The following is a 13735-nucleotide window of genomic DNA, read 5'->3' on the forward strand; positions in this document are numbered from 1 at the left end:
CAATCTAAGGCCCGTGGGCCGGATGCGGCCCAATCGCCTTCTCAATCCAGCCCACAGATGGTCCGGGAATCAGCGTGTTTTTACACGAGTAGAAATTGTCCTTTTATTTAAAATGCATCTCTGGGTTATTTGTGGGGCATAGGAATGGGTTCATTATTTTTTTCCAAATAGTCTGGCCCACCACATGGTCTGAGGGATGGTGGACTTTTTCACAGCTTAAAAAGGTTGCTGACGCCTGGACTAAACTGCCAACTGCCAACTGAGGAAGGACCACTAGTCTACACCTTGTTGAAACTCATTTCTCCTCATCGCTCCCCCACCCCACCCCGACATGAAAAAATGCCTAGGCTGCTAGTGGTAGATTTCAGGGGCCACTTCAGAGGAACAGAGGTATTAAATTATAGCTTAAGAGAAGGCAACACACAGTATCTGTCTGTCATCCCTACAGAGTTTGGAAAGAGGCTTTAGCCTTCTTTTCATTTTTAAAAATGAACCATCACTCTCAGATAAGAGGCTTCTGATAGTCCCTCAAAGATGGGACAAGTAGGTTTTTCAAATACAACAAGACACATGTAAATTTTATGCAAAGCTGTGTCAGTGGGCTTCATCCACATACAGTGCAGTGGGCCCAGAAAATCCTGACCATACATGTCAACTATGCATCACAAGTGATGAAATATGTGGTGCAAAATTAGTGATTCAAAAGGTTAACAAATGGCAATGCAGAGGCACTAAAAACACTCAGTTTGGTCTACAGTTCATTTTTTTTTAAAGTATTAACAGAGCTGGGAGGTTGGCTGAATCACAAGATCCATGATGAAGGTACACGTCTTCCAGATTATGTATTAAGTCTTCCTCACGTAACCATTTTACCATGTGGTACATGCTAAAAACATGCTCCATGTACATACCACGCATTTGAAGCACACGGCTTCTCTCAAAGAATCCTAGGAAATGTTGTTTCCCAGCACCCTTAAACTATAGCTTCTACAATTCTTTAGGGGCAGTCATGTGCTTTAAATGTATGGCATGTGCGCAGCCATAATTTGTGAGGTACTGCTAAGAGAGACCATTTTCTCAACAGCTGTAAACATGCAGAGTTCCTTCCAAAATATGAGTGAGCTTCGAATCCACCTTCCCCGCCCCGCCCTTTTTTCAGTAATTTTGGGAGACATGGTAGCTCTGTGGTAGATTCAGCAACTGTGTGCCAATGATTTTGCAGATTTCCAGACAGTGTTTTTGGATAGACTGTCCAAGGTAAGAGGTACAGGTTAATATACTTTACTGCCAATTATAGACGGCTTCCCTGCATCTCCCACATGCTACTATTTCAAGAACGATGCAGGTAAGTTCTCCCTGACCCAGTGCTGAACCACCTTAGCAGCAATCCATGCACACAGTTAAGTTGCTCAAATCCTACTGAAGCCAAAGGTATTTTTAAGCTGCCCAGCGGTGCGCCAGAACTTAGCCCTTGGGTTGCTACCTTTAATTACAGATATCTAACATTTAGTAACACTTCATTATCAAACTATCAACACAATTAAAGTGGATGTCGAATTGTTAAATGGCTCTTGGCTTAACGAAACGGGATAACTTAATCAGGGTTCTCCCCAAGGAAATATCGCACTGCAGTAGCTGACAGTGTTCCAGCTGCTCCGTTAGAAAAAAACAAAACATAGCTGGTCTGCACAACTTGTGACCTACAAAACCAGGCACAGCTCATCAGCCACAGGAACACAGGGTGATGCCCCCTTCTACCGAGTCAGACCATTAGTCTACCTACCCAAGCATCGTCTGTCTCATCAGGGTCTTTCCCATCACATGCTACTTTCAGTTGGAGATGCCTGAAATTGGCCCTGGGCCTTCTGCATGCTAAGCACATGTCCTACTGATGAACTATGCCTCCTCTCCAATGCTACGGGCTCTGCTAGGGGTTGAGTGATCTCCTCTATTTGCTGCTCGCTAGCAGGCAGCATTGAGCTGCTGTTGCTCGGTCCCTGCTCCTGCCAACCTAGCAGTTCGAAAGCACATCAAAGTGCAAGTAGATAAATAGGTACCACTCCGGCGGGAAGGTAAATGGCATTTCCATGCGCTGCTCTGGTTCGCCAGAAGCGGCTTAGTCATGCTGGCCACATGACCCAGAAGCTGTACGCTGGCTCCCTTGGCCAATAAAGCGAGATGAGCGCTGCAACCCCAGAGTCGGTCACGACCGGACCTAATTGTCAGGGGTCCCTTTACCTTTTAGCAGGCAGCATTCTGTTTAGTGGGTCGCAGGCTAAGTTTATACGATCGCTGGCTTCCTTTTGCTTTAAAATATTCTTAAAAGGAGGGAGTTGGAAAGCACTTTTCTTATTCTTCTTGGGAAAGTCTGCTGATCAACCCCGCAGGAGAACAGAAGAGCAGAAGAAGAGTAGGCTTGACTCTCCAAGTCAACTGCAGCTTTGTTTGGGCAACTCTCAAAATCTTATCTCCAGTTGGTTCAGCTGCAGTCAGGCAGCAAAAAAAGAGAGAGAAAGTCTATTTCCCTCATAAATTACACATGGCACAGCGTAATTTATTTCTGAAGGATATAGAAAGTGTTGCATGAAAGGGACTTCTTGCATATTATTAAAGGCAATTTCTCACTCCTTTTTTGCCCGCGGCAGGTGCTTATTTAAAGACTCCAACATCCTGTTCTCACATGGGCCAACCAAATACCTGTGGGGAAAGGCACAGGTGGCACCTGAGCACAAGAGCATTCTCCTTGCTGAGGTTTCCAACAACAGCTCAATTTGTGGGGCGTGAATCCTCTAAACTGAAGTCTATACTCAGCCCTAGAAAAAGTGGTCATGTGAGGCTTCTATTATGGGCTCAGGTGGTGGCCAAGTGCATCCTTTTTAGGTAGTCCATAAAGGCAGCCCTAAAAGGGACGCGGGTGGCGCTATGGGTTAAACCACAGAGCCTAGGACTTGCCGATCGGAAGGTCGGCGGTTCGAATCCCTGTGACGGGGTGAGCTCCCATTGCTTGGTCCCTGCTCCTGCCAACCTAGCAGTTTGAAAGCACGTTAAAGTGCAAGTAGATAAATAGGTACCACTCCGGCAGGAAGGTAAATGGCGTTTCCGTGCTCTGCTCTGGTTCGCCAGAAACGGCTTAGTCATGCTGGCCACATGACCCGGAAGCTGTATTGGCCAATAAAGCGAGATGAGCGCTGCAACCCTAGAGTCGGTCACAACTGGACCTAACAGTCAGGGGTCCCTTTACCTTTAAAGGCAACCCTATGCATGTTTACTCAGAAGTAAGTTGCAACTTGCTTTTCTTTAATCACCCTCCGTCCTCTGTAGCAGAGTTGGCTATAACTTCAAGAAAAAGTATTGATCTACAACAGACTTGTTAAGCTAAGGCATTATATTCAGTGGCGTAGCGTGGGTTGTCAGCACCCGGGGCAAGGCAAGTAATTTGCCCCCCCCTAACCCGTGGATTTGCGCCCCCTAACCCATGGATTTGCCCTAACCCCAGATGTTGCGCCCGGTGCGGCCGGCCCCCCCTGCACCCCCCACGCTATGCCACTGATTATATTCAAATCTGCACTGTTCAGCCTATATCCATTTGATACCAGTTTAGCTCTCATGACTCTCCCAGAGAATCCGAGCTATTCCAGGGCTGCAAATTCTCACTCAAGAGATGTCCAGCCCCCTCCTGACAGCCTTACAGCTCTTTGGAGAGCGCTGATCGCTCAACTAGCTGTCCAGTTGCTGCATAAATACACTCCAATTTTTCCCTTTAGCAAGTCAACTCCTACCTTCGGATTGGCTGTGCAATTTTGCTCCTGGGTATGCTGCTCCCCCCTATAGCCAGGGAAGGCCTTGGGAGGCCACTGCGAGCTGCAATGCTGGCGTTTGCAGTCTTGTTTGGCATTGGGATGCCTGTGTTGGAGTGTAGCTGTAAGTTGCCGGACAACGGAACACCACCACCGCCGCTGCTGCTGCTGCTGCTGCTCCCTTGAACGGTTGGGCTGACATAGGCTGTGGCTTTGAGAGGCTGCCGAACCGATATTGGAAAGTGTCCCACACTGTGAACTCTGTGTTGAAGTTGCCCTGGAGAAGGAACTAGAGAAAGGGAGTGCAAATAAATAAATAAACCCCACAAAAAACCCAAGGGTTTACAGGTCTGTGTGCCAGAGAGATCCACACACTCCTGAAGGCAACCCTAGACTTGTCAAATGCATTTATAGGTCAAGTACGTAAGACAATAAAGCCAGCCCAAAAGATGGCTTCAGGCTGCAGTAACCTAGAAAGAGACAAGGCTTTGTTCCATGTACGTTGTTAATATTTCCTTGCTGTGTTTTGCTCAGAGCAGCATTTCGCCCTCACAAACCTCCAGTGGAGCAGGATAGGCCGAGAGATTGCAGATAGCCAATTACTAGGTTATATTGTTATATGCCAAGTTTTCTTTGTCATTTCGTTTTATTTTATATAACACTTATGTCACGCAGACTTCAACGTGCTCCAATAAAAGTACAGTGGTACCTCGGGTTACATACGCTTCAGGTTACAGACTCCACGAACCCAAAAATATTACCTCGGGTTAGGAACTTTGCTTCAGGATGAGAACAGAAATTGTGCTCCGGCGGCGCAGCAGCAGCGGGAGGCCCCATTAGCTACAGTGGTACCTCAGGTTAAGAACAGTTTCAGGTTAAGAACGGACCTCCGGAACGAATTAAGTACTTAACCCGAGGTACCACTGTACAGAGGCATTTCTTCACCTTAGTTTGACGCATGCGTAGAAGTTGAGTCACGTACACAATGAGAACTGAAAAACAGGATGCTTGGCGGATTCCCTTTGATCTGGAGGGGACCGGCTCCGTGGAAACCGGGTCTGTACTGCTACGGCGAAGCGGGGACCCTACAAGAATCACAGGCGGTGAAGCCTGTGAATGTGGGACTCGGCGGGCACCTTTTGCGCCCAACTCGCAAGGAAACCCATTTACGGGTTTCGGAGCGGAGCGGGGTGAGTGTCGCGGTGCTGTGAGTCAATTGCTTCTTTCACGGAGCGAAGCCGCATTGCCGTTGCTGGAGAGCGCTGACTTTTTCCTGGAACAATTGGATTATAAAAAGTAACTACCCTTGAGTAGGGGAAATTGGATTTATTGAAAAAAGAAGGGGGAAAAAGACTCAATTGGATACCGAAGCGGGGAGGTCTAAACAGGAAGTCCGCCTTCCGCTTTGTAGATAGATCAAAGCAAAGAGACTTTAAGCTAAAGCGTTGGAATTTCGCTTGAAAAGACACTGTTTTCTAACTCATTAAATTTCTGAACCCCCTACCTGGGAAGCAGGGAAGGAAGGGGGCTGTTTTTGGACTGTATAAACCTGCAAGAGAGAGGGAAAGAGCTTAAAATCCACCGCTCAAACCTGGGAACGGTCTGCCAGTGAAAAAGACTGTTGCTTTTTAAACTGCGTGTTAGCTGTCATTAGAAGGATTTTTGACAGCAAGAGAGATACATTGTGATCAGCTTTAATACTTTGTCTGCTAAAGGGAGAGAAAGCAACTGGAAGGTAACAAAAATTGGAACTGTTTTATTTTCTCGGTTGGAGTTTTTTTTAAAAAAAGGAAAATTACTTCTTTTCTGGACTATTGCAACTGTTTCCACCTAGAGGGACTCTTAGAAATTGCTACAAGGGGAATTTTCCATTTCTTTCTACTTCAGTAGGAGCCATGGGTGCCTATCCCCTAGAAAACCCTGGGAACTGTAGCTTGGCGAAAGTGCTTCAGGTCCTTTGTGTATCTTGCAGAACTACAACTCACTTCATGCATCTCTCAAAGTGAACTCAAGTCCATGGAAAATTATGCCGCAAAATATTGTGTTAGACTTTTAAGGCACCGTAAGGGACTGCACTCCCTTTGCTGCAATTCCCAGGGGAAGCAACTGTTGAAAACTGGCCCACATCAGTTCTGTGCATCTACCTTAATCCTAACACTGGTTCTCTAACGAATTCTGAATTCCTTCTGGCCAGTTCCAGCAAGTCAAATTCTTACTCAGCTAGAATTTTAAGCCAGACTGATGTAAATATCTGACACCCTTCAAAAATATTGTCAAGGTAGAACACTGCTACTCAGTATCTGTTACTTCAAAAAACCACATCCCCTCAGCTTCATGTTTCACAGCTAAAAAGTGACAGTACAGATTTAGCAGCACAATCTAAATTTGGCTTGGTACGAATTGTCACTAGGAATCAGCGCTAAAGCACCCAAGACATTATGCAATTCTGCTCTCTGGTGGCATCAGCTGCTGTTTTATTGCACCAAGTTGACGGAAAAATCATACGGCAGCCTCAAGACCTTGAACTACCTTGTTTGGTTGTTTGGCTGAGGGGAAGCTGTTTGAAAGTCACCTTCCAAAAGGCAGAGGAAGAGTGACAAAAAAGTGAAACCCTAAACTACACAGCGTTCAGTTACCTTTAAAAAACCAAGAAAGGGGCAAAAAAGCACCAAACCACATTTGTCCTCTATATACCGTATTTTTCGCTCTATAACACGCACCCGACCATAACACGCACGTAGTTTTTAGAGGAGGAAAATCCGTAGGCATGCCACCCGTAGGCATTTCCTCCATAACACGCACAGACATTTCCCCTTACTTTCTAGGAGGAAAAAAGTGAGTGTTATGGTGCAAAAAATACGGTATATTGATTTTTTTCTCTTTCAGTACCACAAAGAAGAATTTTGTGCCAGAACATTTTAACAGACTAATTGGTTTGGACTAATATATACATTCCTTGTATGTTAAACAGAACCACACTTGAACCTCGCCACCCCCAATCCTATATAAAGCTTAGTAACTTGTTCCTGGGATGCAGGTGGCGCTGTGGGTAAAAGCCTCAGTGCCTAGGGCTTGCCGATCGAAAGGTCGGCGGTTCGAATCCCTGCGGCGGGGTGCGCTCCCGTCGTTCGGTCCCAGCGCCTGCCAACCTAGCAGTTCGAAAGCACCCCTGGGTGCAAGTAGATAAATAGGGACCGCTTACTAGCGGGAAGGTAAACGGCGTTCCGTGTGCTGTGCTGGCTCGCCAGATGCAGCTTTGTCACGCTCGCCACGTGACCCAGAAGTGCCTCCGGACAGCGCTGGCCCCCGGCCTCTTGAGTGAGATGGGCGCACCAACCCCAGAGTCTGGCAAGACTGGCCCGTACGGGCAGGGGTACCTTTACCTTTACCTAACTTGTTCCTGCTGAATGTGTAAACTGGTTTTTTTAAGCACACAAACAATTCTGACCCTTTAGGAAGGGGAAAAACCCCATTAAAATGGCTACAGCTTTTCTAAGCTATACACAAACGCATGCTAAGAAAACCCAGACATGTCTGGTATTAAAGGACCACTGCCCATGATTCATCCCAGAATACTGGTGATTTAAAATACAGTGGTACCTCGGGTTAAGTACTTAATTTGTTCTGGAGGTCTGTTCTTAATCTAAAACTGTTCTTAACCTGAGGTACCACATTAGCTAATGGGGCCTCCTGCTGCCGCCGCGCCGCCGCCACGCAATTTCTTTTCTTATCCTGAAGGTACTATTTCTGGGTTAGTGGAGTCTGTAACCTGAAGTGTCTGTAACCTGAGGTACCACTGTAAAGTGCTGTACCCTGACAGCTTCCCAAACCACAATGAAATATAAAAATTTCACACTTACTGCAGGACTGTATTCTTGATATCCCGTTACCAGCTCCATGCAGATTAGAATCAAAGCTTAGGCTGTTCCTCACAGTGATGGCAGGGCCAACATTGGTACTGAGGGTTGGGGTGCTGGGCATCCGAGCCAAGTTTGGCATGCTCCTTCGGAGCTTGTCTGCAACAAAGGCAAATCATCGTCACCATTAGGAACCGCTTGTGGTCAAGTCGCCTCTCACCCATGTCTCATAACATAAAAAGAAACTCTCCTTGACTGGGCCCAAGGAGAACTTAACGTGACATTCTGTCCTCAGCAATGGCAACAATGGCTGCATTTCAGCAAGGCAAAATTCTACCTATTCCATTCTCTGTGCCTCCTCCAGGAGGAGCTATGATACCACCACCACCTAATATGCCGGGTCTTCCACAGCCTGGTATGATGCCAGCGTCTATGGAAGCTTTTAATGTTTGGACTACTGTACAGTCATACCTTGGAATACAGACGCTTCTGGTTGAGTTTTTTTGGGTTATGGACCCACTGAAACCCGGAAGTACCGGAACGGGTTACTTCTGGGTTTCGGCAGTCGCACATGTGCAGAAGTGCTAAATAGTGCTTTGCACATGCACAGAAGCGCCGAATCACAACCCGCGTGTGCGCAGACACGCCACTGTGTGTTGCGAACGTGCATCCCGCTCGGATCACGTTCACAACCCGAGCGTCCACTGTATTTTAATATTTTGTTGGAAGCTGCCCAGAGTGGCTGGGGAAACCCAGCCAGATGGGTGGGGTATAAATAATAAATTGTTGTTGTTAACTTCCCAGAAGTTAACTTGCTGGCTAAGTAAGGTATTAAAGGCAACAGCCGCTCCAACTCTTTGTTCCCAGTATCTGATATCTGTAGATCCGCCGTCTTAAGAGCTGCAAGAAATTAAGTTAGGCAAAAATATTTCAACACTGAAAAGTTGAAGATACCTAGTTATATGTTGTTTTTGTATTTACATGAAAAACCATAAAAATTATTGGGCAAAGTTCAAAGTACTGTCAACAGTAGACATGCTATGCACTAACATGGAAGGCAAGAAACCTCCCTGGATGAAGGATAGCTTTTCCTTTAGAATATGCTCATGCTACCTTCAGACTCTTGATTATACTCCCGATAGAGCCAATGCGTACATTACTGGAGCCACATATAAGCCTCTTCCCCAGGGATAGGGAATGTGTGGCCGTCAAACCCATTCTTGAACCATCTTAACTTTGGAAACTGAAGACCATAAATCTGCCTAACACAACATAGGACCTCCCCAAGTCAGATGCAGCCACCAGCCATGGACATGGGCTACACATGTTGTTCCAGCCCCAGCCAACCAACAGAACATGAGGTTTGTTGAGCCATCACACAGGGTAGGTCACCAAACTTGGCTTGGTGGGCCATATTCAGTTTCGCAAGTCAAAGGCAACGTAGTATGTACATGACATTCAAACTAGCCACATGGGGTGGGGGGGGAGGGGGCTTCTCCTTCTCCTGCCTTTGTGATTCTGGCATTGCAGGGGGTTGGACTATAAGACCCTTGAGGTCCCGTCAAACTCTATGATTCTATGAAATGCCCACTTCCTGCCCAGTGTGGTGTAGTGGTTAAGAGTGGTGGACTCGTTATCTGGTGAACTGGGCTCGCTTCCCCGCTCCTCCACATGCAGCTGCTGGGTGACCTTGGGCCAGTCACACATCTCTGAAGTCTCTCAGCCCCACTCACCTCACAGAGTGTTTGTTGTGGGGGAGGAAGGGAAAGGACAATGTCAGCCGCTTTGAGACTCCTTCGGGTAGTGATAAAGCGGGATATCAAATCCAAACTCTTTTCTTCTTTATTTGTCATACTGCAGCTAGATTTAACTGCGTGCGCTTGTGTTACAGCCCTGCCAGAAGCTATTTGCCAAGAATGCAAAACTGCACACTGAGAACAATAGTAACTAGTTTACGCATGGCTGCTTGAACCCAATATGCTGCTTTGTGACAAGACTTCCACTTACATAATGGAACTTCCTTCTCCTCTTCTCCCTGATTCAGCCTCCTGCACACCCTCAGAATCTTTTCCCGCGGTTTGGGGGAACCTCAAGAGTAGATCTGGAGGGTGTCCAGGGAGAGGGAAGGAGTGGGAAGCCTCACTGCTTGCAGAGAACACCGCTTGTGCAGCACTGGAAACACCCCAATATGTTAACTTTCCATAGAGATGTTTGCTACAGTTGACACCAGTCGCAGTGACAATTAGCAGAGTGCAAAGGCATTGGCATGCGTTATTCAAGACCACCAATGGGGTGAGAAGGAAGATGATGAAGTAAAGGGAAGCCATGATAAGCTAAGTAAAGCGTCCATGCTAGAGGCAGTATACCACAGAGTATTAGATGCTGGAGGGGGACAAAAAACTGCCTCCATGTCTTGTTCGTCCATTTCTAGAAGGACCTGCCTGGGAGGGATGGTCCTGTGGTGAATCCAGGTGAAGCCATCTGCTTCAGGCAGCACCATGAATGTTGTGGGAGGAAACAGTTGAAGGTAGGGACAGGTATCTGAATGATGCTGCATGTACCTGGTGATGTACCTGGAGGGGGCGAATTCAGGCAGCGAAATGCTTTGGCCTGACACCAACCACTGAGAGCAGAATGCTGGACCAAATGAATACACAGTCCAATTTAACAGATGTCTTCCTAAGTTCTTATGGAAGGAAACAGGTGGGATAAGAAAAAGAGAGAGAGAGAGAGAGAATCAGGGTAAGGGGACAGGAAAAACTGCTTCCAGAATGATGCCACTGTGCTAGATTAATGTGGGATATAATGACAAAAAGAACAGCAAAACTCCATGACAGATGATCAGATAGAAAAGGGAGAGAAACTTATTTTCTTAGGACTACATTTGCAACATATTTAAACAGCTTCTGGGCACTGATCACCGTGATCACTTATGATGTATTTATTATTCATGCTTATTTTACATAGCTATTAACTTCTAATTAATAATATAGGTTCAGGGACCTGTTTCTACAGCTAGATATTCAGCCTGTATAATTAATGTAAAATGATTGAGAAATAAGAATAATGTTTAACGTTTACTTAGCGCTTTAGGGTGTTCAAAAAAAAAGAGTCCTGCATCCATAATCACAGGAAATCTTACAAAGCGTATATTATTATTATTCTCCGATTGCAGAGGGGAGCTATAGCACCTGGCTTAAGCCTGCCTGCTCCATTTACGGCAGAGGTAAAACTGTATTGGGGGTGGGAGTGCTGGTTCAGTGCTTAGCCTCCAGGCTGCGTAAGTGTTGATGAAGCAGATGAAAGTCTGATGTGTGTTCACAGGCAGAGATTGTACAGCAGCACTTCCTCTAAAAACTCACTCAGAGGAGACTCAAAATTTCATCCTGTCCAGCCTACTGGATTCATTAAGATTCAATATAACAGAATTCTGGTATGTGCCATCTTTGGGAGGATCCACGAATGAAAGATACTGAGCCTTCCCTTCTCAGGAATCATACCCAAAGTCTTCCAACAGGTTCTTGATTACGACTAGATGAGTGTTACACTACAGTGGTGCCCCGCAAGACGAATGCCTCGTAAGACGAAAACTCGCAAAACGAAAGAGTTTTTCGTTTTTTGAGTTGCTTCGCAAGACGGATTTCCCTATGGGCTTGCTTCGCAAGACGAAAACGTCTTGCAAGTTTGTTTCCTTTGTCTTGCAAGTTTGTTTCCTTTTTCTTAAAACCGTGCATTCACTTCGAGGAGCAACTCATAGCACGCGGTGTGGTAGCCTTTTTTGAGGTTTTTGAAGACTTTGGTGATTTTTGAAGCTTTTCCAATGTTCGTGCTTCGCAAGACGAAAAATCGCAAGACGAAAAAACTCGCGGAATGAATTAATTTCGTCTTGCGAGGCACCACTGTACTGCATCCATATGTAATCAGGGCTCTACACTGTCCCCATTTTCACTAGCTGTTAAAAAACTGTTAAATGAAAAAGGGGGTGGGAATTAAATATGAATGATAAGATGCTAAAATATTTTAAGTACTGAAATGGAATTGGGAAAAGTACGTTACATTGAGCAGCAAGTAAAGGAGGGACGGGAAACGTCATGGAAGCGAGGTGGGAAGTCAACTTTTAAATCTGTATTAAATTTGAATTAATTTGATGTTGATTTGTTAAAATTTTTGAAAAGCAATAAAAACAACTGGCTAACAAAAAAACTATTTTACTTCAGAAAGCATTCTCTTCTGTTTGGCAACCAGTGTTAAGGAAGGCAAGATTGCGTTGTGACAGTTTCCAGTGTGCACTGCTTAATGGGTGACATACAACTAAGTCTTACTCAGAATAAACTGATTGAAAGCAATGGATACTGGAGACCACACACTGACTCTGCCATATTATTTACACACACACACACACACACACACATTTTAGATCTTTATGAATAGCATTCAGTACTGTTTCTTTGAAAGGGGATTCATAAACTAAACCAAAGATGCCCAACTGGCAGACTTAATCTTGACTCTGTCTTCTAATAATGGTGTTGTGAAAGTTTAGCTGACTGTTTCCCTAGTAAGAAAAATAAAAGTGATTTATTATACAGGGATGGTAAAGCTCTGGCCTTTCAGGTGCTGACGAAATCCAACTCCCTTCAGCAACTGGGATGATAAGAGCTGTAGTATCAAAACAACTGGAAGATCACAGGTTTTCCATCCCTGTTTAAATCAGTGAGTGATGTGACCAGCAAGAGACACAGAGACAGGGACAAACAGACACTGAGAATCTACACTTTAACATTTCACCTCTAAGTTATAATGACTCGGGACATGTGTCCCATAATAGTGGACCATGCATTGGAGACCAGTTTGTGGTCTCTTCATATTTCCAGCCTCCAGCACTGCCTAGAGAAGTGAATGCCAGAATTTGGCCAAAAGAAACCTGCCTCAAAATTAAAGATTTGGCACCAGAAGGGCAAAAAAAATCCATACATCAGAAAACAGACAGACAGACAGCCAACTTTACCTCCATTAATCCTGTTTGGTTGTGGCTCAAGAGGATTTTGGGCTTGAGGAGAGTAACACTGTTGCTGCGGATAATTGTTTGAGGGGAAATATGGGGAGGTCGGGCTTCTCCTGCAGTCCCGTATACTGGAAAAAGTCTGTGAATGGGGAATTCCTCTTTGGAAAGGGGAGCAGCGGGTCAACCGAGGCTGCGGAGGGGGCAGGTGGTCGAATTCTTCCTCTTCGTCCTCAAGGCTGTAGCGATCAAATTCCTGGTCGCTGCTTGTCCCTTTCTTGCTCGAATGGAGAGAGACGCTGGAGCTGTTTCTCGATACAGATGCTGAAGTAGACGCATAATCTTGTCTCAGACCTGTTAAGTGTAAGGAAAAGGCGAGGTGAGAGCCCCAAATGGTCAACATTTGTAATGAACATCACCCCTTCTGCAAGAGTCCGTTTTCGTATGAAAGGCATGGGTTTTGCAACTTACTCCCATGTCTACATGATGCATGAAAACGTAAGTCAAAATGTAAATACATGCAAGTGGGAAGGAAAACTACGGAACACCAACTAGACATAGACTGATTTTCACATCCTATTCCGAAGAGGGGAATGAATATGAAGTTTTTAATGAAGGCAGAGCACTATATTTGAAGTGCTGATTAAGCAAAGAACTAGCTCTGTGTGAAGATACAACGTAATTCAACATAGTCCTGTGAAATGCATTAATATGAGGGATAGACCAAAAACATTCTTCACACACCCGACATTCCTAGGCTCCCCCGCTATGACACCCAGACTATGGAACTCCCTGCACTGAAAATCCTGTATTCCAGAAGCAGGGAATCTCCAGACATCAAAGTGTTAGACTACAGCTTCTATCTTCCCTACCCATTAGCCATGCCCGCTGGTGCAGATGGTTGCAAAGAGCATACATATCTATTCTCTGCAAACAGCTCACTCAAAGCCATGTGCAAACTATGTCATAGTGAAAAGCTGCAGAAAATAAATCTAAAGAGCATCATTTGAAATTCTCCAGATGATCTGGTATTCTCGTTGTACCTTCTATCTATCTAAAGCCTGCAGGATACCTTAGTTAGT

The 13735-nt window shown here is 45.4% G+C and overlaps 1 protein-coding gene across 3 annotated transcripts in view; it reads right to left on the reverse strand.

Annotated features, from left to right (window-relative positions):
• Nucleotides 1–13735, reverse strand: part of SLAIN1 (SLAIN motif family member 1) — a 36704-nt gene that overhangs the window by 647 nt on the left and 22322 nt on the right. For all 3 annotated transcript variants that reach the window (XM_081858146.1, XM_081858145.1, XM_081858144.1), the window contains 3 exons: nt 12660–13007; nt 7658–7813; nt 3780–4086 (listed from right to left, as the gene is read on the reverse strand). In XM_081858146.1, the coding sequence (XP_081714272.1) occupies nt 3780–4086; nt 7658–7813; nt 12660–13007 (811 nt within the window). The remainder of the gene's footprint in view (nt 1–3779; nt 4087–7657; nt 7814–12659; nt 13008–13735) is intronic.

Source organism: Podarcis erhardii (assembly GCF_964252035.2).
Source record: "Podarcis erhardii genome assembly, chromosome: 4".
NCBI classification, from domain to species: Eukaryota; Metazoa; Chordata; class Lepidosauria; order Squamata; family Lacertidae; genus Podarcis; species Podarcis erhardii.